At 35.4% G+C, this 23,422-nt stretch overlaps 1 protein-coding gene across 4 annotated transcripts in view; it reads right to left on the bottom strand.

Annotated features, from left to right (window-relative positions):
- The window catches only part of LOC308554805 (ankyrin repeat domain-containing protein 26-like), a 111,759-nt gene extending 93,049 nt beyond the window's left edge, over nt 1-18,710 (bottom strand). For 3 of the 4 annotated variants that reach the window (XM_081132337.1, XM_081132340.1, XM_081132339.1), the window contains exons 1-7: nt 18,252-18,710; nt 14,415-14,529; nt 14,083-14,256; nt 10,039-10,145; nt 6,459-6,532; nt 3,561-3,611; nt 2,306-2,339 (exon numbers count right to left, since the gene is read on the bottom strand). In XM_081132337.1, coding sequence (XP_080988463.1) covers nt 2,306-2,339; nt 3,561-3,611; nt 6,459-6,532; nt 10,039-10,145; nt 14,083-14,256; nt 14,415-14,529; nt 18,252-18,502 — 806 coding nt within the window. In that variant the 5' untranslated portion in view covers nt 18,503-18,710. The remainder of the gene's footprint in view (nt 1-2,305; nt 2,340-3,560; nt 3,612-6,458; nt 6,533-10,038; nt 10,146-14,082; nt 14,257-14,414; nt 14,530-18,251) is intronic. The other variant, XM_081132338.1, reaches the window with a different exon arrangement.
- Nucleotides 18,711-23,422: the final 4,712 nt, after the last annotated feature.

The raw sequence follows: 23,422 nt of genomic DNA, 5'->3' as shown, positions 1-23,422 counted from the left end.
TTCCACCTTTCTCCCAATCTATGAACTATTCAATAAAGACACACTTAGAAAAAGTGACAGCCAATATATTGGCAAAGCCTGAAGTTAATTTTTCACCAAAAGCCCTAAAGGCTGAATTGAAAATCCAATAAAAGGCTGACATAACTTTTGCCTCCTGAACTGGAAAAAATCTGATAACCTAAATCAAGGTAGAAAGATACACTGTTTCTTCTCCATTGTCTGTCCTTGGTTCAAAGATTAATCTATGCCAGTCAAAAATGGCAGTCTTGGTTCTTTAGGATGGAAACCACCTAATAAAGGGACTCCATTTCTTCCTTTTACCCTAAAACAGTACAGGTAGTTCCTTGACATGTTTAAAAATTAAATGTCCAAATGTCGAAGAACAAATTTATGTGTTAGCCTTCCCACTCCCCAGATCACTCTTCTACTCTTCTGCAGGCTCCACGGAAGTCTCCAACTTTTAAATCTTCAGCCTATGAAAGTACAAACTCCTGAAATAAGGATGGGCTCAAATGACCAAGAATAGGAGCTCTCTATTTCCCTGCTCCTGGTAAACAAACTAAATGGAGTCTCAGTGATCCTCTTATAACATAGGCATGCTACCAACTATCCAACTCCATTATTGATTTGACAGCCAGTCCTGCTCCTGCCCAACCCTCCATGCACATAGAAAGCATATCAGCTAACTGGGAAAAGAGGTAGAAGTGAGAAGACACCTGCCTTGGGCCATAGATCTATGTAGTTCAGCAACCTCCCGTCCCCACTCTGTAAGTCAGAGTTCAGAGAGATGATACTATAGTCCTGTTTGCAATAAAAAGAATCTTTCCAGTGGCTCAAATTATTTTAACATCTTTCTATGAAAACCTTGAATTTTGCTAGTTCCTCCAATTAAACAAACGAAAGATCGGCAACCTCTTCAGAACTACCTTAAACCCTTTATTTTAATCTGCCTTTCTAGACAACTCCCAACATCCTGTGGCCTTCCTTGTTGTACCCTACCTTTAACTTGTCATAAACCCCAAAATTCTGATCTCTTTTCTAAAACCCATATTCCTATCCCAACCCAGTGTTGTTCCTCTTGAAACTTGAATTTACCTGCTAATTTCATTCTTATCTGCATTCTTATTTCATTCCACTGCATTCATTAAATCCACTCCCTACTTTTCTATTATTGAAACAGTTGCCTACAGGATGATAAAGAAAGAAGAGTACTAGGCTTAGAAACCTGAATTTACATCTCATGTCCACCACTTACCATTTCCAAATAAGTCACTTTAGTCTCTTTAAGTTTCAAATTCTCCATGCAAGCAACTAGTTGGCCAGGATGTTCAACACAAGTTGAAGTACTAGAGGGTGTTTTGATTAATTAATTGCTAAGATTCCTTAAACTCCTGAAATTCTATGTGCTTTTGATTCTACCTACAGAAAAACGGAGAATACATAGCTGACAGAAGTGGAAAAAAATAACACAATGAGAGAAACACCAAAAACAGCAGAGAAGAAAATAAAAATTCAAAAAAAGTCATGGAAGAAAAAAGGACTCTAGGAAATAAGAAAACATTTTATACAACTAGGCAAAGTTAGTAGCCTGAAGGGAAAAACAGACTGGAAAGTCAGTGAGTACAGAAATCAATTAGAAATATTCTCTAAATAGATGCTGAATTCAGTTAACATAACATGGTCTATACACAGCTATTCTTCACTTACAGAAAAATAATTCAAGAGAAGAGATATCATTATACCTAGAAACACTTGCCTGATTAGGCGTTGCTTGGGTAAAACCTTTGGTTCTGTGGCCATAGCTAACTGAGAAGTACCCTAAAATCTTTGATGGGAAAAACAAAGTACTAGTTACCACTGCAATTGTCAAGTATAGTAAGACAAATGCTTGGACTAACTGGGCTTCTTAGGAAAACTTTAAGTCAGAGTTAACATACAATTAGATTTGACTTTCAGAGTTGATCTGATTTGCATCTGTTATCTAGATGCTAGTGCTACTTATCAGTGTATGTTGAGGGAAAACAGAATAGATTTGGGAGCCAAGCAGGTTGACGGTGAAATCATGGGTCAGCCACTTGTTAACTATGGAGTCATGGGTCAATTAATCAACCTCCCTGAACCACAGTTGCCTAATTAATGAAAAGTAGGCTATAAGAGCACAGCTACTTTGCAAAGATATTGTGATGACTATATAACACATGTTAATTACATAATATAGTGTCTAGCCCAGGGTAGAACACTCAAGAAGTGTTAACTTCTTTTCTCTACATTCCCTTAGTTAACATATAATTTTTAAAAATCCTACCTCTTTAAAGAGTCTTCTTCAGAGCTCTCATCCGCTATTAAAAAAAAGTAAAATACATTTTAAAACAACAGTAGAAAAGTACAGGATGTTAAAAGTACCAGACTAATTCCTTGTTAGAAAGTATTCCTTTGGGACCATACCTAAAGATTATACTAGAGTGAATATTAATGGTGCTATTGGTAGGCCATTAATACATTAAGAATGTTTACTTCCCCTCCTTTATGTATATCAAATGCAAGAAAAGAATAGGCTCTATCATAATTTGATACCTACAAGAAAACTGCTATTTACAATGACGATACTCCTAACCCAATCTCATCAGACTGACAGAAAATGTTATCATTAGTAGAATCAGTGTTGTAAATTAACAATGTCAAACTTAAATAGCATGATTTTTCTGGAATCCTTCCATTAAGAGCAGATAGAAGAGAGTATACTTATTTTGCTGTAAGACAATAAATACAACTTCTCCAGCTCTTCAGTGAAGACTAGCCAGTTTAGAATGAAACACTATATCACAAGAAAGCTTGGTCACTAGGCAATTATACTTTGCAGCACAGCACAACATAGGAAACAGATTCTTTCTGGCCCTATTTCCAATTGCAAGATAAATATGACACAGTTTGTGATTCCAGGTGTATAAAGTATAACCCCTTGAGACTGTCTCCTTCCATTGCTAGAGTCTATTTGGACCCACCTCATAGAGCAGGGTGGTCCAAACAGTTAGTGCTCTGCAGTAGTGCATGAGGTCCCTTTTCTCAACCCTCCCCATTATGTGACAAATGCGTAGAGAAATCATGCTTTTTCAGCTTGTAAGGCATATGTCATCAGATCCTATGCTGATGAACAACAACAACAAACCACAAAGGACAAAGAACATCTTGGATAACTACATTCAATTACCTCGGAATTTTAATTTTATAAACATTCAAAAAGATATCTACTGTATGATTCCAACTATATGACATTTAGGAAAAGGCAAAACTATGGAGATAATAAAAAGATCAGTGGTTTCCAGGGGTTAAGAAGAAGGGAGGGATGAATAGGCAGAGCAAAGAAGATTTTTAGGGCAGTGAAACAATTCTGTATGATATTGTAATGGTGGTGTCACTATACATTTGTCAAAACCTACAGAATGTACAACACTAAAAGTGAACCTTAGTGTAAATGATGGACTTTGGATGATAATGATGAGTCACTATTTAGGTTGATGTGTTATACATGATGACAGTCAGAAAGTTATTTCACAGAATACCTGTCCTTGAATTTGTTTTTCTGGATACTTGTTTTGGAGATTCCTGTAGATCTATATCCATTTGAATAAAGGCATGAAAAGGATAAATGAAATGATGTCAGAAAATAATGTGAAACAAGCAACAATCCTATTTTAATCAAAATAAAAAATAAAGAATTCTAATGACTGACAACATGTTCTATAATATGAAACTTCCTATAAAGAAAATAAAAACGTCACACTGCCAATTTTCTCTAACTAAGCAGGGTTTAATTTCTTTTTATAATAGTTGTGAATTAATCAAGTAACTGGGATAACTACAGAAAAACAATAATTACCATATACAGAATAATAGTGTACTAGTGATTACAGAGTTTTTTATTTGTTCCTAATTTTTTCTTAATTTCTTATTAAACTAAAAACATAGCTCACCTATTACAGGCAGTTGTTGACATGGACAAGTTGAAAAGTCAAAGAAATGTCATCTAAAATGTAGGATGAGTTATCCATGGATATTCCATCAAACTCAACATGTATGGAAAAACACTGGTCTTTCCTGTTGACCTGTTGCTCTTCTCTGTTCATGTGATACAGCCCTATTCTTCCTGTCCAATTTAAATGCCAGTGCACAACCTGGAAACCTATGAATCATCTTAGATTTCTCTCTTCCCGCTAACTTTTTACATTCAATCATCACTAAAATCATATTAACTGTAGCTCTTTTCTGTCTCTGCTTTATTTTGCCACTGACCCTGCCCTAGTCAAACATCTTAACAGATGGGAAAAACAAATAGACAAACAAAGCACTACCAACTATTATTGCTATTTCTTAAATGAGTAAGAGTTTTTAAGCAAAACAAATAGAAAAATACATAGGCCCAGAAAAAGACCACATTTTAAAATGAATAAACTGAGCTTCCTGACTTTTTTACTTCAGCATGGATGGGTGAAAACTTCAAAATGGACTGATGCTAGTCCAAGGAAAATTCTACCCACTTTTTTAAAACTCTAATTCTTCATCATGCATTGAAAGTGTCTGGCATGTATTATGCACCAATAAAAAATGAATAAATAATGATAATTATAAGCTCCTAGTGGGCGCTGGCACCTAGTAAGCACTGAATAAAATAAATAATAAAAATGACAATGATAGTGACAACCTCTTGGAGGGCAGGGACTGTGTTTTTAAAATGTTTGAATTCTGCAACATCAGAATAACAGTACCTAAAAGACACATAAGAGTTAAGTAGCAAACCATTAAGCAAACGAATGAATGAATTTTGAAATTTTCTTTGAAAATTATATTTAAAAAAAACCCACAGAAATAAACCAGAGACAGCTCTATGACATTATAAGCATCTTAAAAGCCGAAACTATTTCATCTTTGTGTTTCCTGTAACTTGCAAAACCAACCTGCACAAGTTCTTTGATAAAGGTCTACTAAGTCCAAGGTGTCTTCATACAGTTCAGATTGCACAATGAACTAGGTGCCATATATGGGTAGCACAGTAGCACTTTTGTTATTGTGAAACACTGTTGTACTTTTATTATAATTTGTTGAGTCCCAAGTTGGGCTATTTGAATATTTATTATGATTATCTTTTGACTAATGGCAACAGAGCATCCTGTTCTAAAGAAATTACAGTATCATGACAATTATCCAATAAACAGAAGGAAACATCTTGTTCTAATGAAGTCAACGTATCTCATTCTGTTTTGATTTATATGAGGAATGAAGTTGATAACAGCGAGAGTTTGTTGATACAATATGTAAAATAACCTATGCTTCTGAACAAGGCACTGCCTTTCTGACTTCTGTATTATTGGCAGATAGTAGCTTTAAAAAACAATCTCATTGGGCTGGGCTGGGAGTGGCTCAGCGGTTGAGCATCGACCTAGGATCCAAGCGATAGGAGTTTGATTCCTGGTCAGGGCACATGCCCGGGTTGTGGGCTCGATCAGTGACTCTCTCATCATTGCTGTTTCTATCTCTCTCTCTCCCTCTCCTTTCCTCTCTCTGAAATCAATAAAGATATATTTAAAAATAAAAAATTTAGCCCGGCGTGGCTCAGCGGTTGAGCATCGACCTAGGATCCAGGCGATCGGGGTTCGATTCCCGGTCAGGGCACATGCCCGGGTTGCGGGCTCGATCAATGACTCTCTCATCATTGATATTTCTCTCTCTCTCTCTCCCTCTCCTTTCCTCTCTCTGAAATCAATAAAGATATATTTTTTTAAAAAATTTAAAAATAAAAAATTTAAAAAAATAAAAATAAAAAACATTCTCATTGGGATTGCTGAACACTGGCTAAGTTTTGTAGTTCTTATTGTTTGCCATTTATTTGTGGTACCAGGAAAGTAGAATTAAGTTCCTAGTTTTAGTTACCTTTTCAGTGAGACAAATCACTATGTAACAACAAGTATTAATTTACTAACTGTAATCCATTTGCTATAAAAAATAAACAAAAGATCCATTTTTATAAAAAGTCCAATTTGTTATAATGCGATTATAAAGAGAGCATACAACATCTTAACTTTAAAATCCTTTTTCTTGGGTGGATGTGGGTTAGAAGGGGTCAATGGGGGGAAAAGAGGGATATCTGTAATACTTTCAATAATAAAGATAAGTTTTTCAAAAACAAAAAAAATCTTTTTTCTTTTTTACATAAAGATATCATATAGGATTTTAGGAGACTTGACTAAAAAAATGAATTTCTTTTCAGACAATATTGCCCCAGATTTTAAATTACCTACAATTAACTTTTTAAATAATTCTGAATATTAGACTATTAAAAAGAAATTAAGAAAAACTATACATGCAATTTACACATTTTTTTTTTTCCACTGCTCTTTCATTATCTTACTCTTACTTGATCTACAGTAGGACCACCAAGAGTAATTCATTATCAGGCGTCTTACCAAGGCTTTTGCTACTTTCAGAAGACTTTTTAGGTCTCCTTTCTTCTTTATATTCAGAAGTTACTTGTTGATTGCTGCACATAAAAAATGGTGATAAATAATATTACTATATTAATACTAATATGAAAAATATTTTTCAAATATATTAAATTCTTAGAATAGTTCATATATCAGAGCTTGTATTAAAACTTTAATTATACCATACACATCAAATTTGTGAGTTCTACTAACTTTTTATTAAGCATGTAATTTAAAAAAACTAATGTGAAACAGTCATGATTTGAGGGCAGTATAGCTCAGTGAATTAATTAGCTTGACATAATGGCAAGTGTCTTGAACTCACATCCTACTTCTATAACCAACAGTTATTTGTTCTCAAACAAGTAACTTTTCTTTGGCTCAACATCCTCCTCTACAAAACAAGAATCTTACTGCCTTATTTTACAAGGTTGTTAAGATGATTAAATGAGAGAATACAGCAAAAAGAGATGCTCAGAGAAACAGTAAAACAAAGGAAAAATCTGTTCATGAACTTTGTTGAAACTATTTTGGAATCCCAAATAAACCCCAATGTGGGTTTTCCATAGTTTCTAACATTTAAATATAGCAGTTTTCAGAAAATGTTATTAATTTTAGTTATTAGCTGTTCTTTCTTTGTGTTTGTAATTCAGGATATCTCAGCTATTATATAACTTGAAACTAAATTTATTTATAAACATATTATGTCATAAAGTTAAATAACAAAATGCTCCCCTATTTTTGTAGCCAATCATACCAATGACAGAAAACTAACAGAAGTGAGGACCTGGCCTAGATTACTACTATCCCCTTCTCTATCTGCTCAAACTTTGAACTAGCAGATCTTTATGAAAATGATACTTAATCTCCCTGTCCACCCCCAATCATTTTGGAAGATATAATCCTACTTGTCACATGTGGATACTGATGAGTCATGGATGGGCCTTAACAATTCTAATGCCCAATAACCTACTTCTGATTAGAGCTTTCTCTTCACTGGCTTCCATGTGAGGCCTAATTTAAAATATTTTGAAACCTGAGGTAAATTCAAGTGACTTGAGAAAGTTTCATTATTATAACAAAGAGATCACTTGAGGGGCCAATCTGAATTATGGAATCTCAGGCAGGTTGGTGCCTAGTACTCTAGGAAAGGCAATATGGGACCTTCTACTACCTAAACAAAGATGCACTACAGGATATAAAGTGACCCTGGGGTACAGATCTAGTAACAAAGGAGAAAGGAAAGTCTGTTTTTTTTTCTGCAGTATTATTTGAACCTCTCTGACAGCTTAGAATGGTTCCAACTAGCACCTGCTAGCAGAAAAAAACAAACAAGAAGCTCAAAGGGTAACTCAACCGTGAAGGTCAGGGCTAAGATGTGAGCTCCACATAGGTTTTCCAGTGTGGGGGGAAGGCTGTGGGTGGCTAAAGTTAGGAGGCCCAGCTGCCAATACAGGGTGCTGGTATTTGGAACAGTGGCTGAGCATACAAGCATATCTATGTAAACTAAAAAAAGCTGTGACTTTCAAGTCCAAGTGTGAATCAACATGAAGACTCAGAAATCTGGACCAGCAAAGGCAACCTGGGAGCAAAGGTCAATGACAAAAGGACCTGTTTCAATAGCAACTCTGCAGCAATAGAACCAATGGAAACAACAGAAAGATTCTCATCTGTCCTTTTTTCTCTCTCCATCTGACTTGTGAAAGAAGATTGTCTCCCTTGGACTTAGGGAATCCTTTAGGTTCTTGAAAAATTCAAGGGGGAGAGTACAGGAGATAGCTCCCAGAAAATATAGATTTTTCTACTAAACTGAACACTTTAAGACCCCAAATAACTAGTTAGAAAAATCAGTTATTTGTACTCCATGCATAAGGGTTCTACCTGGAATGAAATAAATATTGTTAGGATTCCTAAGGATAAAGGTCTTAAAAATTTTGAGATAAAGAATCTGGCCCATTGCTATTTCTAACTAGTCTAGCTTTTGCTAGGTTTTTGGCTGATGATAGAACTAACTTACTGCCATTCCCAAACTGCCTGAACCAAACTATGAAATCTCACCTGTTATATAAAAAGTAACAATGAAATTATTTTAAACCTCAATTTAGTGATTACTAGCATTTTAATGTAAACACTTACAAATTAAAACCACTAACAAAAGCATATTCTTCTGCAGCCCACCCATAGTTCGTTATCTTGAGCGAGGACATCAATATCTTGCTGAAGAAGCCTGACTGTATCTGTGGACTCATCATTTACAGCAAGCATGAGGACTGTATATATAACACAGAAATCACTTCACCCTCAGGAACTTCAATATGTTATTTAAACAGCTACATTGATATATGTTACCAAGTTAATACCCTGTTTATCTGTGTATTGACCATTTGCATGCTGAAGTGTTCATCTTTGTAAATTACCTTCAAGGCTAAAATAAAGGGACAAAAAGGAAGCCTCTTGTCCCACTTGGATACTGCATAGTAGAAGCTGCTAATTTAAAGTCCTCAAACAGATAAGGAACTATGCTGAGGTCACTAATCTGAAGTAGGTGAAGATTTAAATGAAGAATTTTCTGCTTCCTCCTTAATCTGATATATTGTATTTCAAAGTCAGCTAGAAGATAGGTAAGTGAAAGCTATCTGGCAGGCTTAAACAATAATATTAATAATAATTATAAGAATAATAGTCATACTTAAGAGTTAATGATGCTGATAAGCAAGTGCTAGACACTAAATTAAGTGCTAGATAATCTTATACACAACCACTCTGGAAAGATATAGTATTATTCTTCTTTTTATATCAGGAAACATATTTGGTGATTTAAGTAATGTTCCCAAGGTCACACCCCTGGCAAGCAGTGAAGCTAGGCATTAAACCCAGTGTTCTGTGACCTGAAAGCCTGTTTCTTCTTTATCACCCTCCTATGACTTGTGTTCATTAATGGAAAAGTTTGTTCAATTAAAGTCATCTTTCTTCCTTGTACCCATACCAATTAAAGATAAAAACATCAAAATATACTAGAAATGAAAAAGGATAAAAGTTGATGAGCCACAGTACCTGGTAGAGGTAATTCATAGTCACTTAGCAATAACCTAATAACATCAGTATATATCCAAGGAAGAAATCTAAAGCAACGAGTCATCCAAAAACAAAACCAGCTCCTTTTTATGTTTAATATACATCTTTTATGGAAAACTATATACAAAGTAAAGGTAAAAAAAAAACCTGTGAGAGAGGCTAGGTCCACTATTGTATCATGAAGTAAACTAACAGAATCCATACAATGAAAAACTAATAAATCCCTCTAGCTAATATAAGACCATATGACCAAAAGAATCAAATTGCAAATGCCATCAGTCAATATTATAAATGAATATCAATCCTGCAGTATTCTGTTCTTCCCGTTGCCCAGTCAGAATGATTGCTTTTCTACTACCTGATGATGTGTTGATATTTTTCACTGAATAACTGTAAATTAATCCTCTTTTTCTTAATTTAATCCTTCTGACTTGAGTGATTTTTACCACTCTTGAACAGTACTAGGTTTAAAAAAAATGAACTGTACCTTTCCAACTGATCGACTGCATGTGTACTTGCACCTCTATTTACTAAAAATTCCACCATTTGCTCTTTGTTTTCACTTTTAGCAAGTGAAAGTGGTGTGAGGTCATCCTGTAAAGCAGCAAAAACAATTTATAAAATTACATATTCCAAACTGAATTTTAAAACTTATAAAAGATCCTCTGAACTTAAACATACAATATAGAAAGTAAATAAAAAATATTCCCTTCCTTCTCACCCCTGTGCTATCGCCAGCTGTTCCTTCCCTTTAAAATGCACTCTACTCCCTCCTAACAGATTAACTGCAACATCATTCTCCAAAACTCACCTCAAACATCTACAGTAACTGGTTCAAAGAATCTTTGTTCCTATCACAGTATATATCATGCTATACTGTCGTTATTTTATTGCTTCCCATCTAAATCAAGAGCTTCTTGAGGGCTGAGGCTACTTTTTTATCTCTGTATCTCCAAACTATAAAACATAGTAGGAAATGCTTTAAGTATTTTTATTGAATAATAATCTAAATTACTAACTCTACAGTAGTTTTTTAAATTATATTTCAAAGAATATGTACTTTACCAGAAGTTCAGTATTATGCTCCAACAGAAAAAGGGTCCAGAAAGACTACCTGTGTTTAAGAAATATTACAAAACTCTGCCTGGTATGCCTAGCATTAAAAAAATGTTTAACTTGCTGAAGTCCCGATCTGATAATAGTTTTCTGTGGAAAACATTAACATTTGAAAAATTACAGAGTTTCAGGGATATAGTTTTGAGAGCATTTCAACAAAGGTGAAGGTTTTCTCCAGGTTATACACATTTGCTTGATTCTCTTTTACCAATGTTATCGGGATCCCAGATGTCAACATCAATAACTCCGGCTCCAAAAGGGTCTCTAAAAAAATTGGACTGTAAATTAAGGTAGAGGCTTCAAAAGAATTTTGATTGCTTATTACTAAGTGGTCCATGGGTTTTCTTCTATTATGAGATAATAGCTTTTTATCTTAGCTGTTAGAAAGCTCAATATGAAACTATATTCTCAATTATGCTGATATTCCTGGCAACCTAATGAATATATACTTTTTTTAAAAGATTTTTTAAATTGATTTTTAGAGAAAGAGGGAGGGAGAGGGGAAGGAAGAGAGAGGTACATTGATGTGAGAGCAAAAAATTGATCTGATGCCTCCTGCACGCCCCCTACCGGGGATCAAGCCTGCAACCAAGGCTTGTGCCCTGACCAGGAATCGAACCAGCAACCCTGGTTCGATGCCCAATCAAGAGACATCGGCACAGGAGGAATATGTACTTTTAAAAAAATTGTTTTTATTCTGATTCCATTTTAACTGCACTTAAGATTATTTTATATTTGAGGCAAAATATAAATAAAAAATAAAAATATAATGGCTTATCAATAAAAATCTTAACACTGATGTATATAAATTATTTTCTGCACAATGAGAGCTACTAAATCACTTGCATTTTTGAAGAACAATTCTGAGAAGAAAGATATAATACTGTCTGGAATATGCATACCCTATACGACTCTAACCATGATTAACATCATAAGACTTACAAACATTCCAATGAGAATATGATTGTTTATAGGACATATAAAGAAAAACAGTTTTTTAAAACAACCAATAAATTCTAACTTGAAAAATTCAATTCCATTCTTAGAGATTAAAAGAAAATATATATTATAAATTAATGTAAATGGTATTGAATATCTTTAAGTCTTCAATAAAATATACTATAAAATAGGAATTGTAAACTCAAGTGCTTACAGAGGCAAAGTAGGTGACTAAGTAAGTGAAGAATCTAGGTAGGGACAGCAGCAAACTAGAGAACACATGTGAAAGGGGCAGTCTCTGCACAGCATACTGAAGAGCAGTAGGGGTTTATGGGGTGCCAGATCTGAATCTTTAAGAGAAGCTTGAAATTCAGATTTTTACATAAGTCTCCTAAATTTTAAATGTTGGCTCAATTTATCCAGGGCCCACATTTAGTCTGGAAACCACTTATGTTTTTATATTTGCTGTATTTTTAAATGGTCATGTATAAAGCAAATATTTGTATGTTAAGCCTTTCCTTTCATTAGTATCATATGTTTTACCAATATTTTTGGCCCCCATATGTAATAAAAATCATTATTTAGACTGATAATGCCCACTACAAAAATTGTGCTAATACTTATTAAAGCTACAATTGATTTGTATTTATTTCTCCCAGATTGTTAATCAAATTGATAATTAGTTCACAGAACTGCTGAAACTAAATTATTAAAGCAATTCTCATCTGTATTGTTACTAATGTCATGTTTTCTTATGTGTTTCTTTTTTAAATAGTTTATAGTTTTTAGAAAGAGGAAGGGAGAGGGGTGAAACATTGATGTGAGAGCACAACATCCATCGGCTGCCTCCTGCACGCCCCATATGGGGATCTAGTCAGCAACCCAGGCATGTGCCCCCACCAGGAATCGACCCGGCAACCTCTTGGTGCATGGGTTAATGCCCAACCAACTGAGCCACATCGGCCAGGAAGGTTTTTGATGTTTTGATGTTTAAAACTGCCATCCTGATTATGCCAGGGCTCGGTGAAATTAACAGATTTTGCCAGTAGATATCAATAATTTGTCAATAATTTTCCTTATAACTTCTCAAGTGAAGAGGTAGAAACAGCTGAGTCAGGCCAATATTCCTGGAAAGGAAAGAGTTGAAGGAAGTATCATCTATCAAATTCCAACTCTTCTAGAGATTGCTAAAGTTTATGGGATCTGTGAATTTATACATTACACCTATCCATTCAGTAGTTCTTAACCAAGAATTATATCAGAATCTCAAGGAAATAGTTCTAAGTACGTATGTCCAGGCCTTATTAGATTTACTCAATCTAGATCTTCAGGGAAGAGCCTAGGCTTGTAAACCTTTTTAAAGTTCCTCAGTTGATTGTGATTCACCAGCACAATTCTAGCTTAGAACTAGCGCAGCACAGTCACTTTAGTCTCATCTCAGCAGCACAATTTCTATTATAATGTAAAATGCGTTGTTTTGTTTGAGATTTGAGACAAAGCCTAGTTCCATGGAAAATTTTGCTTTCCTGTGTTGTTTTATATTAATTAAAAACAAACTCGGGTATGAAAAATATTTTTAAAAGAGTTTTTCCTCTAACAAATTGTGTTTTCACAAATATTTGTCATAAGGGTATAAAAAAGAGTTGTATCTTCTACTGCTTCTTCAGAGTGTCACGTAAAGTGAAATCTTAGACGATTAAGTTATTTCAAAATATCTTCATTCAAGGGATGCTTGAGCTTCCAAATACGTAAAATTGACCCTACCTGTGTCAACAAAGGCTGTTCCTGTCAGGGTTGCAGTGGTGAGAAGTAATGTATGTCCAGAAGAGAGAGCAGGTGAACAGCTTTGCCATCACTTGCTCCCTATGTACAACTACAACCCCACTGAGGAGCTCCACGAGGCTGAGCAGGAGCTATGCTCTGATGTGGAAAACCCCAAGGTGGTATGAGGTTGGCAGAGTGGCTACGAGCACAAGTGGAAGCCCTCGCTAGATGTCAAGACATGACTTGACCCTCTTGCCACAATCTTCAGAACCTTGGGGTCCTGAAGAGTTCAGGGACTGCATGCTGCTGCTTCCCCTTCCCACTTGCACTCACCCAGCTCCCCCTGCAAGTACTCCCACCCATCCCCAGCAGCACCCATTTCCTAAGCCCCTGCCTGCATAGCAGCCAGCCCTCACCAACATTTCACTCCCCCAGGCCTTCAGTCTTTTGTGGGCTCTGTGCCAATCACTCATGCCCAGGCACTAACAGGAAGTTCTTTCTTCTAGGGTGGAAAGGTAGCTGGAAGACAGAGCTTTGCCCCTTCCATGGACACCACATTTCTCCAGCCCTCCCTGACTTGGTTTTGGATTGTTTCCATGGTGACAGGGCCTGATATATTGTATTTAGTGTATGCATGAGAAAGAAAATGTTTGTGGCTAAAATAAAAACATTTATTTCAAATATTTTGTAAATAAAATTAGTTGGTTTATACCTTGTTTCTCGCTTCAATATTTGCCTTGTATGAAAGCAGCTTTGCTACTATAGCTGTATTTTGACCAAGGACGGCATAGTGAAGAGCAGTGTTGCCATCGTTGTCCATTATATTTGGATCAGCACCATGGTCTAGCAGAATAGCTGCACATTCCTCTTCTTGGCATTGTATGGCCTGTCAGAATTATACCAAGAGATGGACTGTAAATTCTAGGAATTCAAAGTAAACATTCCACAAGTTTCACCAATAACTTATAAATAAGATCAATTCATTTATATTCTAAGTAATTAAATCAAATCCATCTTATGTTGATACAGTTGGCTACTACATACCTTAATCAGAGCTGTCCTGTTTTCATTGTCACAGAGGTTCAACAGGCATTTTCTGTCTGTTAGGAGAGTTACCACTCCAGGATGACCAAGGGCACAAGCCAAATGTAGAGCAGTCCTATGAAAGTGAGAAGACTCTTTAGGAACTTACAGTGGACTATCTCAAAACATAAAACTGTTCATGTAATTGTAAACATTTATCCCGATGCCTTCAAAACAAATATTTAGTTTTCTTCTGTAGACAGTACAATATTTATTAGTTCTTGTTACTCACATTAATGAAGGAGCAGCCTATTTGAATAGGGGATGACCTGGGAATTCAGCTCAACTTGGGTCTGATCCTATTTTAACTGTCACTGATTAGTTATCACTTAGCGTTTCTGAACTTCAATGTCCTTATCAACAAAATGGGGATAAAAATAGTTGTGATCTCACAGAACACCACTATTTGCTTAAAAAGCTAAGCAATGTTTACTACAGTTCCTAGCACAAAAAATCTCAATAATTGTTAGATTATATTATTGTAATTACTGTTATTACTATAACTTTACAAAGACATTTCAATTAAGTAAAATTATATCATTGTACCTACTTTGCAGATGTGTTTTAAGAATTACAAGTACACTGTATTTCAATGATTCTAAGATGCTTATTTTCTCACATTTTAACATCTCTGACACTGGATGCAATTTATAATTCAGAATGTCTTATAACTATAATTGGCAGCATTTTTAAAAAAAATTCTTACTGGTATATAAAATATTGGGCATCATACCACCCATGGTGCCTTACATTAAGTGAAGTAATGGTAAATACAAAAGACTTTCTGCAGTTCTAGTCAAATGGTTGGTATTTAAATCACTTTTAGTTCTTAAAAGCATTATGGGAAAAGAGGACGAAGATAACAAAACAAAAAAATAATTTTTTTAAACAGTAACTTTTACTTTGGTCTTCAAGAAACTTTAAGCCAAAGGAAATTCATGATTCAAATGAATAGGGATGGCTCATTTTAGTCAATACTCACAGAGTATGAAAATCAGGTATTTCCAATGATCAATATTAGTATTTAATTCTATTATACATTTTCAAAAGGGCAGGTAAAGGGTATCTTTTACAATTTCCTACCTTCAGAAGTACTTTTGTTTGAAAGGGCGAAGAGAAAGCTTCAATTGAAATTAGGTCCTAATACTTCCATTTTAAATTTCTTATTTTGCTCATACTGGACAACATGAAGTTTTTAAGAATGAAAAGGGCCTGAGAGGCAGATTGAAAGGGTCCTGAGTAGAATATATCTGCTACATAGATATTCAGGTTATATTTCATGAATAAATTGAAAGAATGAATAAATATAGTTGGAGACTTCAATATTTTTAAAGAAAACTTTTATAAACTAAAGCAATATTTCTGCAACAGTAATAATCACATATTTGCTATTTTTGATTTTTGTTGTCATAAGAACACAACTGAAATGATTAATTTATAATCATTTATATATTATATATAATAAAGTAAAAAACATATTTGTATGATTAGATATATACATACACTCTACAGGCACAGATAAAAAGATTCCTCTTACTTCTGAAGAGGTTAAAAGTTGTCAGAAGATGCCAGTCCTCAAAAACATTTAAAAAAATAGAAAGAGAGAATTTTTATCTGTGCAAGATTTTTTTCCCCCTAAAATATATCTTTATTGATTTCGGTGAGAGGAAAGGAGAGGGAGAGAGAGAGATAGTAACATCAATGATGAGAGAGTCATTGATCGGCTGCCTAGCCCGCAACCCAGGCATGTGCCCTGACCGGGAATCGAACCCCGATCTCCTGGATCCTAGGTCGACGCTCAACCGCTGAGCCACACCAGGCTGGGCAATCTGTGCAAGATTCTTATTTCTGCTCTTCCCCAGGATTATTTCAATCATAATAAACTTTTACTAGAATTTCTATACATGTTCATTGTAGAAACCAGATTTTTTAAAATGGAAGAGAAATTCTCACTTATAATATAAATGTTCATAAATAAATTTTATCACATTTTGCACATATTTTTGGATAACACAAGAGGATAGTCTTTGCGTATGTATAATCAAACTGATTTTTATCTCCCTTCCTGATCTACCAAAGTACATCTTTGCATGTCAACATACATCTATTATCTATACCACCTTCAATGGTCACATATTATTCCATCCTATGGATGCACTGCAATTTTTTAATAAAATCCATTTATATGAGTTCTTAATACTGCTTAATACTGCTCTTTTGAACAGTGCTGAGAAACACAAATTGTAACTTACCTAATTATTTTATAAAGATATTTTAGTATAAATAGAATTAATGGGTAAAAATAATATATATATTTAAAATGTGGTACTTATAAACAAATTGTCTATTTGAAAAGTCAAAAGCAACTTAAACTTTAAGCAGCAGTATAAGTACCATTGCTGGTCATCTTCACAAACTTTGTGGAAGGAAAACGGTATTCCACTCCTCTTTCAATGTAAATTTCTTTTTTTACCAGTGACACTAAATTATTTTTTCCTATGTCCATTGGTCGGACACTTGTAGATAAGCTAAAAGAACTTTGTCCAATTTCAAATTAGAGTTTTTTTCTTGTTGATTTCAAAGTCTTCTCTATAAAACAAAGATATACTTTTTCTCCAATATGCATATGTTGTAAGTATTTTGCAAGTACATTTTCTTTTCCTTTGTTAATACTATCTGGTATACAAAGGGTTTTAATTTTTTATATAGCTCAATCAACCTCCAGAAATCTTGCTTTTGAAGTCTTTGTCAACTTAATAAATATATAAATAGGCATTTATGTTTTCTTCTGCTAATTTTCACATTTTGTATATTTGAAATTTTTAATCTGTATTTTTTCAACTGAAACTTATTTTTGTGAAATTAAAATCTAGCTAGTTTTCTCCAAATGCTTAACAGTTATTTCTCAACCATTTATGAGTAATTCATCTTTTCCTATGAACATGAAATGTCAACAGTATCAAGTTCTAAAGTCTTACATATATTTGGGTGTCCGGTCATTTCTATTCTGTTCCAATCATTTCTGTCTTTTCAGCTATCAGTAAGCAAAATTTGTGGAAATTTATAGCACATGTTGATATCTAGAAGGGCAAAACTTTATCTACTAGACAATAATTTTCTTAATTTCATCACAACGATAAAGACAGACAGCATACGCTGTCACACAACTCAAAATTTTTAAAACCGTATTTTTATTTAGTTTATGTAAAATTAATAAATATAGGAAGAGCACACATTTTGAGAAAATGAGTCTTCCTATTGAAAATTACCGCTATCTTCTCGCTTCAAAGTTTCCTTCTGAGGTCTCTCAATAAAGAACATAGATGTACAATGATATAAAATTGTTACTGGATTTCACCTGAAGAATTTTTAGACCAGAAGTTGATTTATTATGGGAATTCTCTCTCTCAGTATGCACTTTTCTACAGTATATAGTATATAGTATCACGGTATAAAAAGTGAACATCAAATATAAAATGCTGTATTAGTTAATTTCGTTTCTATTATTGACACGTAGTTAAATCACTTTTAAACTGTCAGTAAAATGTTCTGTAAGAGAAATTAAGAGTGGGTCCTTAAGTTTTTGTTCTCGCTGCTCATAAAGTTGGCCTGAGCGCCAGACCTCACGTAAGGGGGCCACCGCCGAGGTGCTGCGGGGCCGCGGGGGGAAGACGGCCGAGCTCCCGGGGGACAGGGGGGCTGCGCGCCAGCCGGCTGAGCCCCGCACGCGAGCGCTCCTCCGGGCCCGCCCCGCCTCCTCCCGTTCGCTCCGGCCGCGGGCCGCGCAGTCCCTATTACCTGTTCATCTTGTCTCTATCATTCAAGCCATTTATCCGGAGCAACAGAATCTGCTTCACTTTTGCTACGTTGCCCACGCTGGCAGCTTTGTGGATCTTTCCCAGATCTTTGTCTCGAATGTGATACCCGGGCTGCGAGGTGACTCCGTAACTGCTCCTGAACCTGTCTCCCATGCTGTTCCTCACCGGGCTGGTGGACGAGCCCAAGGGCGACACGCCCTTCCTACTCCCAAAGCCAAAAATCTTCTTCATTGCAGATGGCCTGAGCGCTTCAGAGAAGCCTCACCTTCCCCTCAGCTTCCCGCCGCTTCCTCAGCCCAACACTACAGCTCCAGATAAGAACGGCCTCCCGCCGCAGCATTCCCGCGGGGCGGCACCGCGGTTGGAAATCTTTCAGCCTGCAGTGATTATAACCAAGCAATGCCCCTCGACATGCAACTGCGCTTGCGCGCCCCAGAGCAGACGTCACTGCGCGTGCGCACAAAGGCCAGCGGGCCAAAGATACCCAGAGCGCATGTGCAAGGTGCAGATGTCTTAAAATCTCGGCGGTCGCTTGCGGGCAGTGCCCGGTCGGGTTCCAGCGTTGGTGGTAGTTGGCTGAGTGTTGCGAGACGTCTGGAAACGTGACTCACCCCAGTGAAAAAGCAGTGTCTGCCTACACTGGGACTGGAATGGCGTGGAACTTAAGGATGCTAAAGGCCCCGTGCCCCATGCAGCTCCCCTAAAAAAATAATCTATAAATATTTTTGTCCCTCGGTTTGTTTCTCTTCCACATCCCTCTGAGCCCCAGCCAGTCTCCAAGGAATTCAGCGGATGCAAGAACTGAGAGGTGTTTCGTTGTTTTAGAAATTGTGGCAATATATGTCTACAAGTGCACATTTATGAGAAACAAATGCATCTTCTTTGGACGAAACAAAAGCACACTTCCGGATGCTTCTTAAACCTCCCCTTTGGCCCAGCCTTACATTTATGTTTACTTTTTTAAATTTCCCCAATTAAATCTTTAACCAATCCAAGATTTTTTTTGGAGCATGGAGTAACATTTAAGAACTTAAAAAAAAAAAAAAAAAAAAAGGCTATTCACATGTTACAAAACATCTTTTCCCACCTAGTTTAAAATACACTTTATTTTGCATTAAATTCTTGGTATGCTTTTTCTGTTTCTGGGTTTTCTGTTCTATTCCATGAATGGTCTACTTCTTGCAAAAGAACTCCAGTATTTTAACTTCTTATCCTTTTCAGTGTTCTGGCAATGTTTACCTCGAAATTATTTGAGGTAAATTTTAGTGAGGTTTTTATTTTAATTAGGTTGAGAATTTTAGCTGAGAATCAATCTCTTGAATCAGTGTATCCAGATACATGTTATGTCTCTCAATTTATTTAATTCTTATTTTACGTCCCTAATTAGCTTTTGATAGCTTTTGCGTTATGTAAATCCTTCCCACTTCTTGATATATTTATATCTGGGGATTTTTCATTTTCTATTGTGATGGTATTTTTTTTCTTATAAATTGTAAATTATTATTGTTTTTATATCTGTGTTATTTGACAAACAGTGAAGATTTTTTTTCTCTTTTTTTAAAAAGTTGATTTTAGAGAGAGGAAGGGAGAGAGAAACATTGTTCGGTTGCCTCTTGCACGCGCCCTGACTGAGAACTGAACCCTAAATCTGGGTTTGTGCCCTGACCTGGAATTGAACCCGTCACTTTTTGGTGTATGGGAGGATGCTCCAACTGACGGAGTCACATCGGCCAGGGCGTGAAGAACTTTTGTAAGCTATAATTTTATAACCGGAAAAGAAGTTGACAGTTTCGGGTAGGTTCTTAGGGAAGGCAAAGTGGATAGTAAAGATTTCACCAGAAAGATATAACATTGAAGAATGGTATGATGCAGATGAAAAGAAATCAAGCAAGATGTAAGCAAGAAGGGTTGTTTTTTGTTTTGTTTTGGCAGGTAAGATAATTACTAAAAAAAAAAAAAAAAATTAAAAACATATATATAACTATTTTTTCCTCAAATCCCAGTAGCCACTTTCTTTCAGTAATCAGTTAAGTACGAGGGACATCTAACTTTGTTTCCTTTTACTATTCTCTGTTTCTTAGCTTTATCTATCCAAATCTGTTCTCTATTCTTATATCTAATCCTTACTGACCTTGTGTAATCTTATCATCTTCACCATTATGAAGCCTCTTGTGCTCCACGCGTGTTCCATATTCTTTAAGATCTTACGAACTTAAACTCTAAATATTCATTTCACCTTGCTTCCATCTTTCTCTATCAGCAACTCCTGTCTTTTCATCTTTGTTCCATTTCTTAGGAAGGCAAAATATGCTGGCTCTGTACTCCATAAAAACTGGTATAAACAGGAGAGTTTATAAGTAAACTTCTTTTAATGTAATACTTGATCCAGTAACTCCAATTGGACTATACCTGGTACTGTGAGTGAAGTAGACGGGAGCAGAAGCAGACCCTACAACAACAGCTAATGCAAAAACGGCTAACCCAGAACTCACCAGGCTCTTATTACATTTGCTAATGATTTCAAGAGCTAACCAAAATGAAAAGCAGCAGAAACCACCATTTCATAAGATGCACCAACAAAATTTGAAAGTTTGGCAGCCATATTTTACAGCAAGACAAATGCATAGATATTAATTTAGGTAGTTATTCTTCAGAGGCCATCAAATGCCATTTTGTTCTTTGTCGGTTGAAAAATTTCACAATAAATTGTTTGAAATTAGCAACTCAGAAACTGAGTGTCTTGACCTTCAGCATAAACTGCTGCTAAAATGCATTTATACAGCTCTGGAGAGTGCTGGGGTCCCTGCTGAGCAACAGGCATCTTTATTGGTGAAAGAACAATTAATAAAAACAAAAAACAACAACAAAAATTTTGCAGGCCTATCCAGCTTTACTAGACCAAATGGTTTTGGCGTGTGTGAATGGTTTCAACTATGATCACCATGCATTCACCTCTTACAGTAGTCCAACTAGAAAATTATCTTTTCTACCCTATTTGTATTCTAAGTATTCCTCAGGGTGACCTGTGAGACCGGTAAAGACTCTCTGCAGTGATATCTGAAGAGAAGAATCTGACATCTTTGAAGCAGCCTTAATGAGAATCAAATCATTACCAGGCTACAGAGAGGTAGGAAACACACATCAGGACTCCAGGTGGGTAGTAGAGATTTGGTTGACCCTACTGTTTTTGCATGGATCAAAATACTTGAGTATATGTTAGGCCAACTCTGGAGCTTCTGTATTCCTGGGTCAAATGCTATCTTGATCCCAATTGTTTCTTACAAACAATTGGAACTTAAGATTTCCCCTTCCCAGACTTCTGTGGAAACTAGTTATGGATCCACAGCAGATGTCCTGTAGAACGTTGTTCCTTAGAATTCTCATGCCTGTCTAAGATTCAAATGATGCCCTGGTTGAGCTCTTTTGTACACTCATTTAATAGCTATGCTACTGGAATTAATAATGTGTAGAGTGATATTTGTTTTATCATGAAAAACAACTGAGAGGTAGGTGCCTTAACATATCCCATAGCTAAGGTTTTCCAAATATGGTTCAAAGGCTGTCATTAATGTTTTCTTCTTGTAAGAGTTACCACAAAACTAATCGAACACTTTTCCACAACTGGTGAACTTGTTCTTTGGGATGTGTCTCCCCATGCATTCTGCTGTATCTACTAAGGAAAACTGAAATGATGATTATTTTTAATTAATATAAAAATAAAGTCTCTTTTTTCTTCCTGGAAACCTTTTAGAAATGAACTTCTCCAATTGCTCTATATTTTTTCTCTTTTTCCTCCATTTTCTCCTACCTCTGCCTAGTTTCATTACCAGGCAAAGTTATATAGATGTAACTAACATTCAGGCTGAAGAATTACTGGTCTTTAACATACATCAAGACTGTGAAGAGTAGCAAAATTTAGGTGAGAGTCTAAAATCATTTTTACAGAGCAGAAAGAAGGAAACATGAAAGATAAGCTCATTTTACTAAAACATGTTCACTCTGACATAGTTCTCTGTTAGCCTGACACACAATCCTACCTTGCATTTCTTTTTCTTCTAAAAAAAAAAAAATCAGGGTGGGTGGAAGTAGAAGAGGGTATATGGAGGATAAATGGTGATGAAAAATTTAATTTAAAAATAAATGAATAGAATAAAAAAAAAGAAATGAGATTTTCCTCTATAAGGAAACATTTCAGTTGTTTAAAGTATATCTGCTTTACAGTTATACTCACTGGGATATTTTCACAGATGAAAGAGTCACTGAATACTCATATTCTTCGTAGCATTTTTAACCTTAAATGAGGAATTTGATACATCTATTCTACGCTCTGTCTGATGGTGAGGGGATTAGGATAGTTAATCTACTGAATACCTGTTATTCTTCATTCACTGAAAACGTGTTAACTGATGACTTAGAAAACATTCTGTTTAGTCCTAGAGACAGGAAAGTGTTCATGAGTGCTTCTCAGAACTCACCAGCAGGTGGGAGAATGCAGACCTAGAAACAGTAAGTTAGTGAACAATTTATTACAGAAGTACAGATCAAATGCCATGGAGAAACAGAGAAAGTAGTTGGAAATAGAGTCTAAATATAAAAGGGCGAGAGAGAAAGACTAAGAGGTCACAAGCATACAGAGGGTAGGAAAATATAGGGAGATGCTAAAAGGACCAAGAATACAACCTTAGAGCTTACCAAAATGAAAGGGAGAGTAAAGAATAAAATTCCACAAGATGATTCCTGAATTTTAACATCATAAAATTATTAAAACAGAATAAAGGGGGAAATAAGAGCTGTAACCAACTAAAGCATTCATCAGAAAGGGTATCTTTTGTCTCTATTATTAACTTAGCAATAGTATAAACAGATAATTCTACCAGATCCCTGGATTAGCTCTTTCATTCTTAAAAGTATTAATTTTAATAATCGTAAAAATGACATGACTACATTTCATTGAAATTTTAAGGGGAAAGAATACTAAGTCATAACATAGTATAATCAAAATTATATAAAATACCAAGACAATAGTTCTGTTTCAAAAGTTAATATAATGGTGATAGTAACACACACCTCATATATTGTGATAAATTATGCAAATATTTAAATTTTGAACAATCATATGAATGAAGTTATATGACCAAAAAAAGTGTTCAA

The sequence above is a fragment of the Miniopterus schreibersii genome (assembly GCF_964146895.1).
Source record: "Miniopterus schreibersii genome assembly, chromosome: 1".
Taxonomy (NCBI): domain Eukaryota; kingdom Metazoa; phylum Chordata; class Mammalia; order Chiroptera; family Miniopteridae; genus Miniopterus; species Miniopterus schreibersii.
Note: the sequence above shows the minus strand (reverse complement) of the source record. Positions and strands in the feature narration are given on the sequence as shown.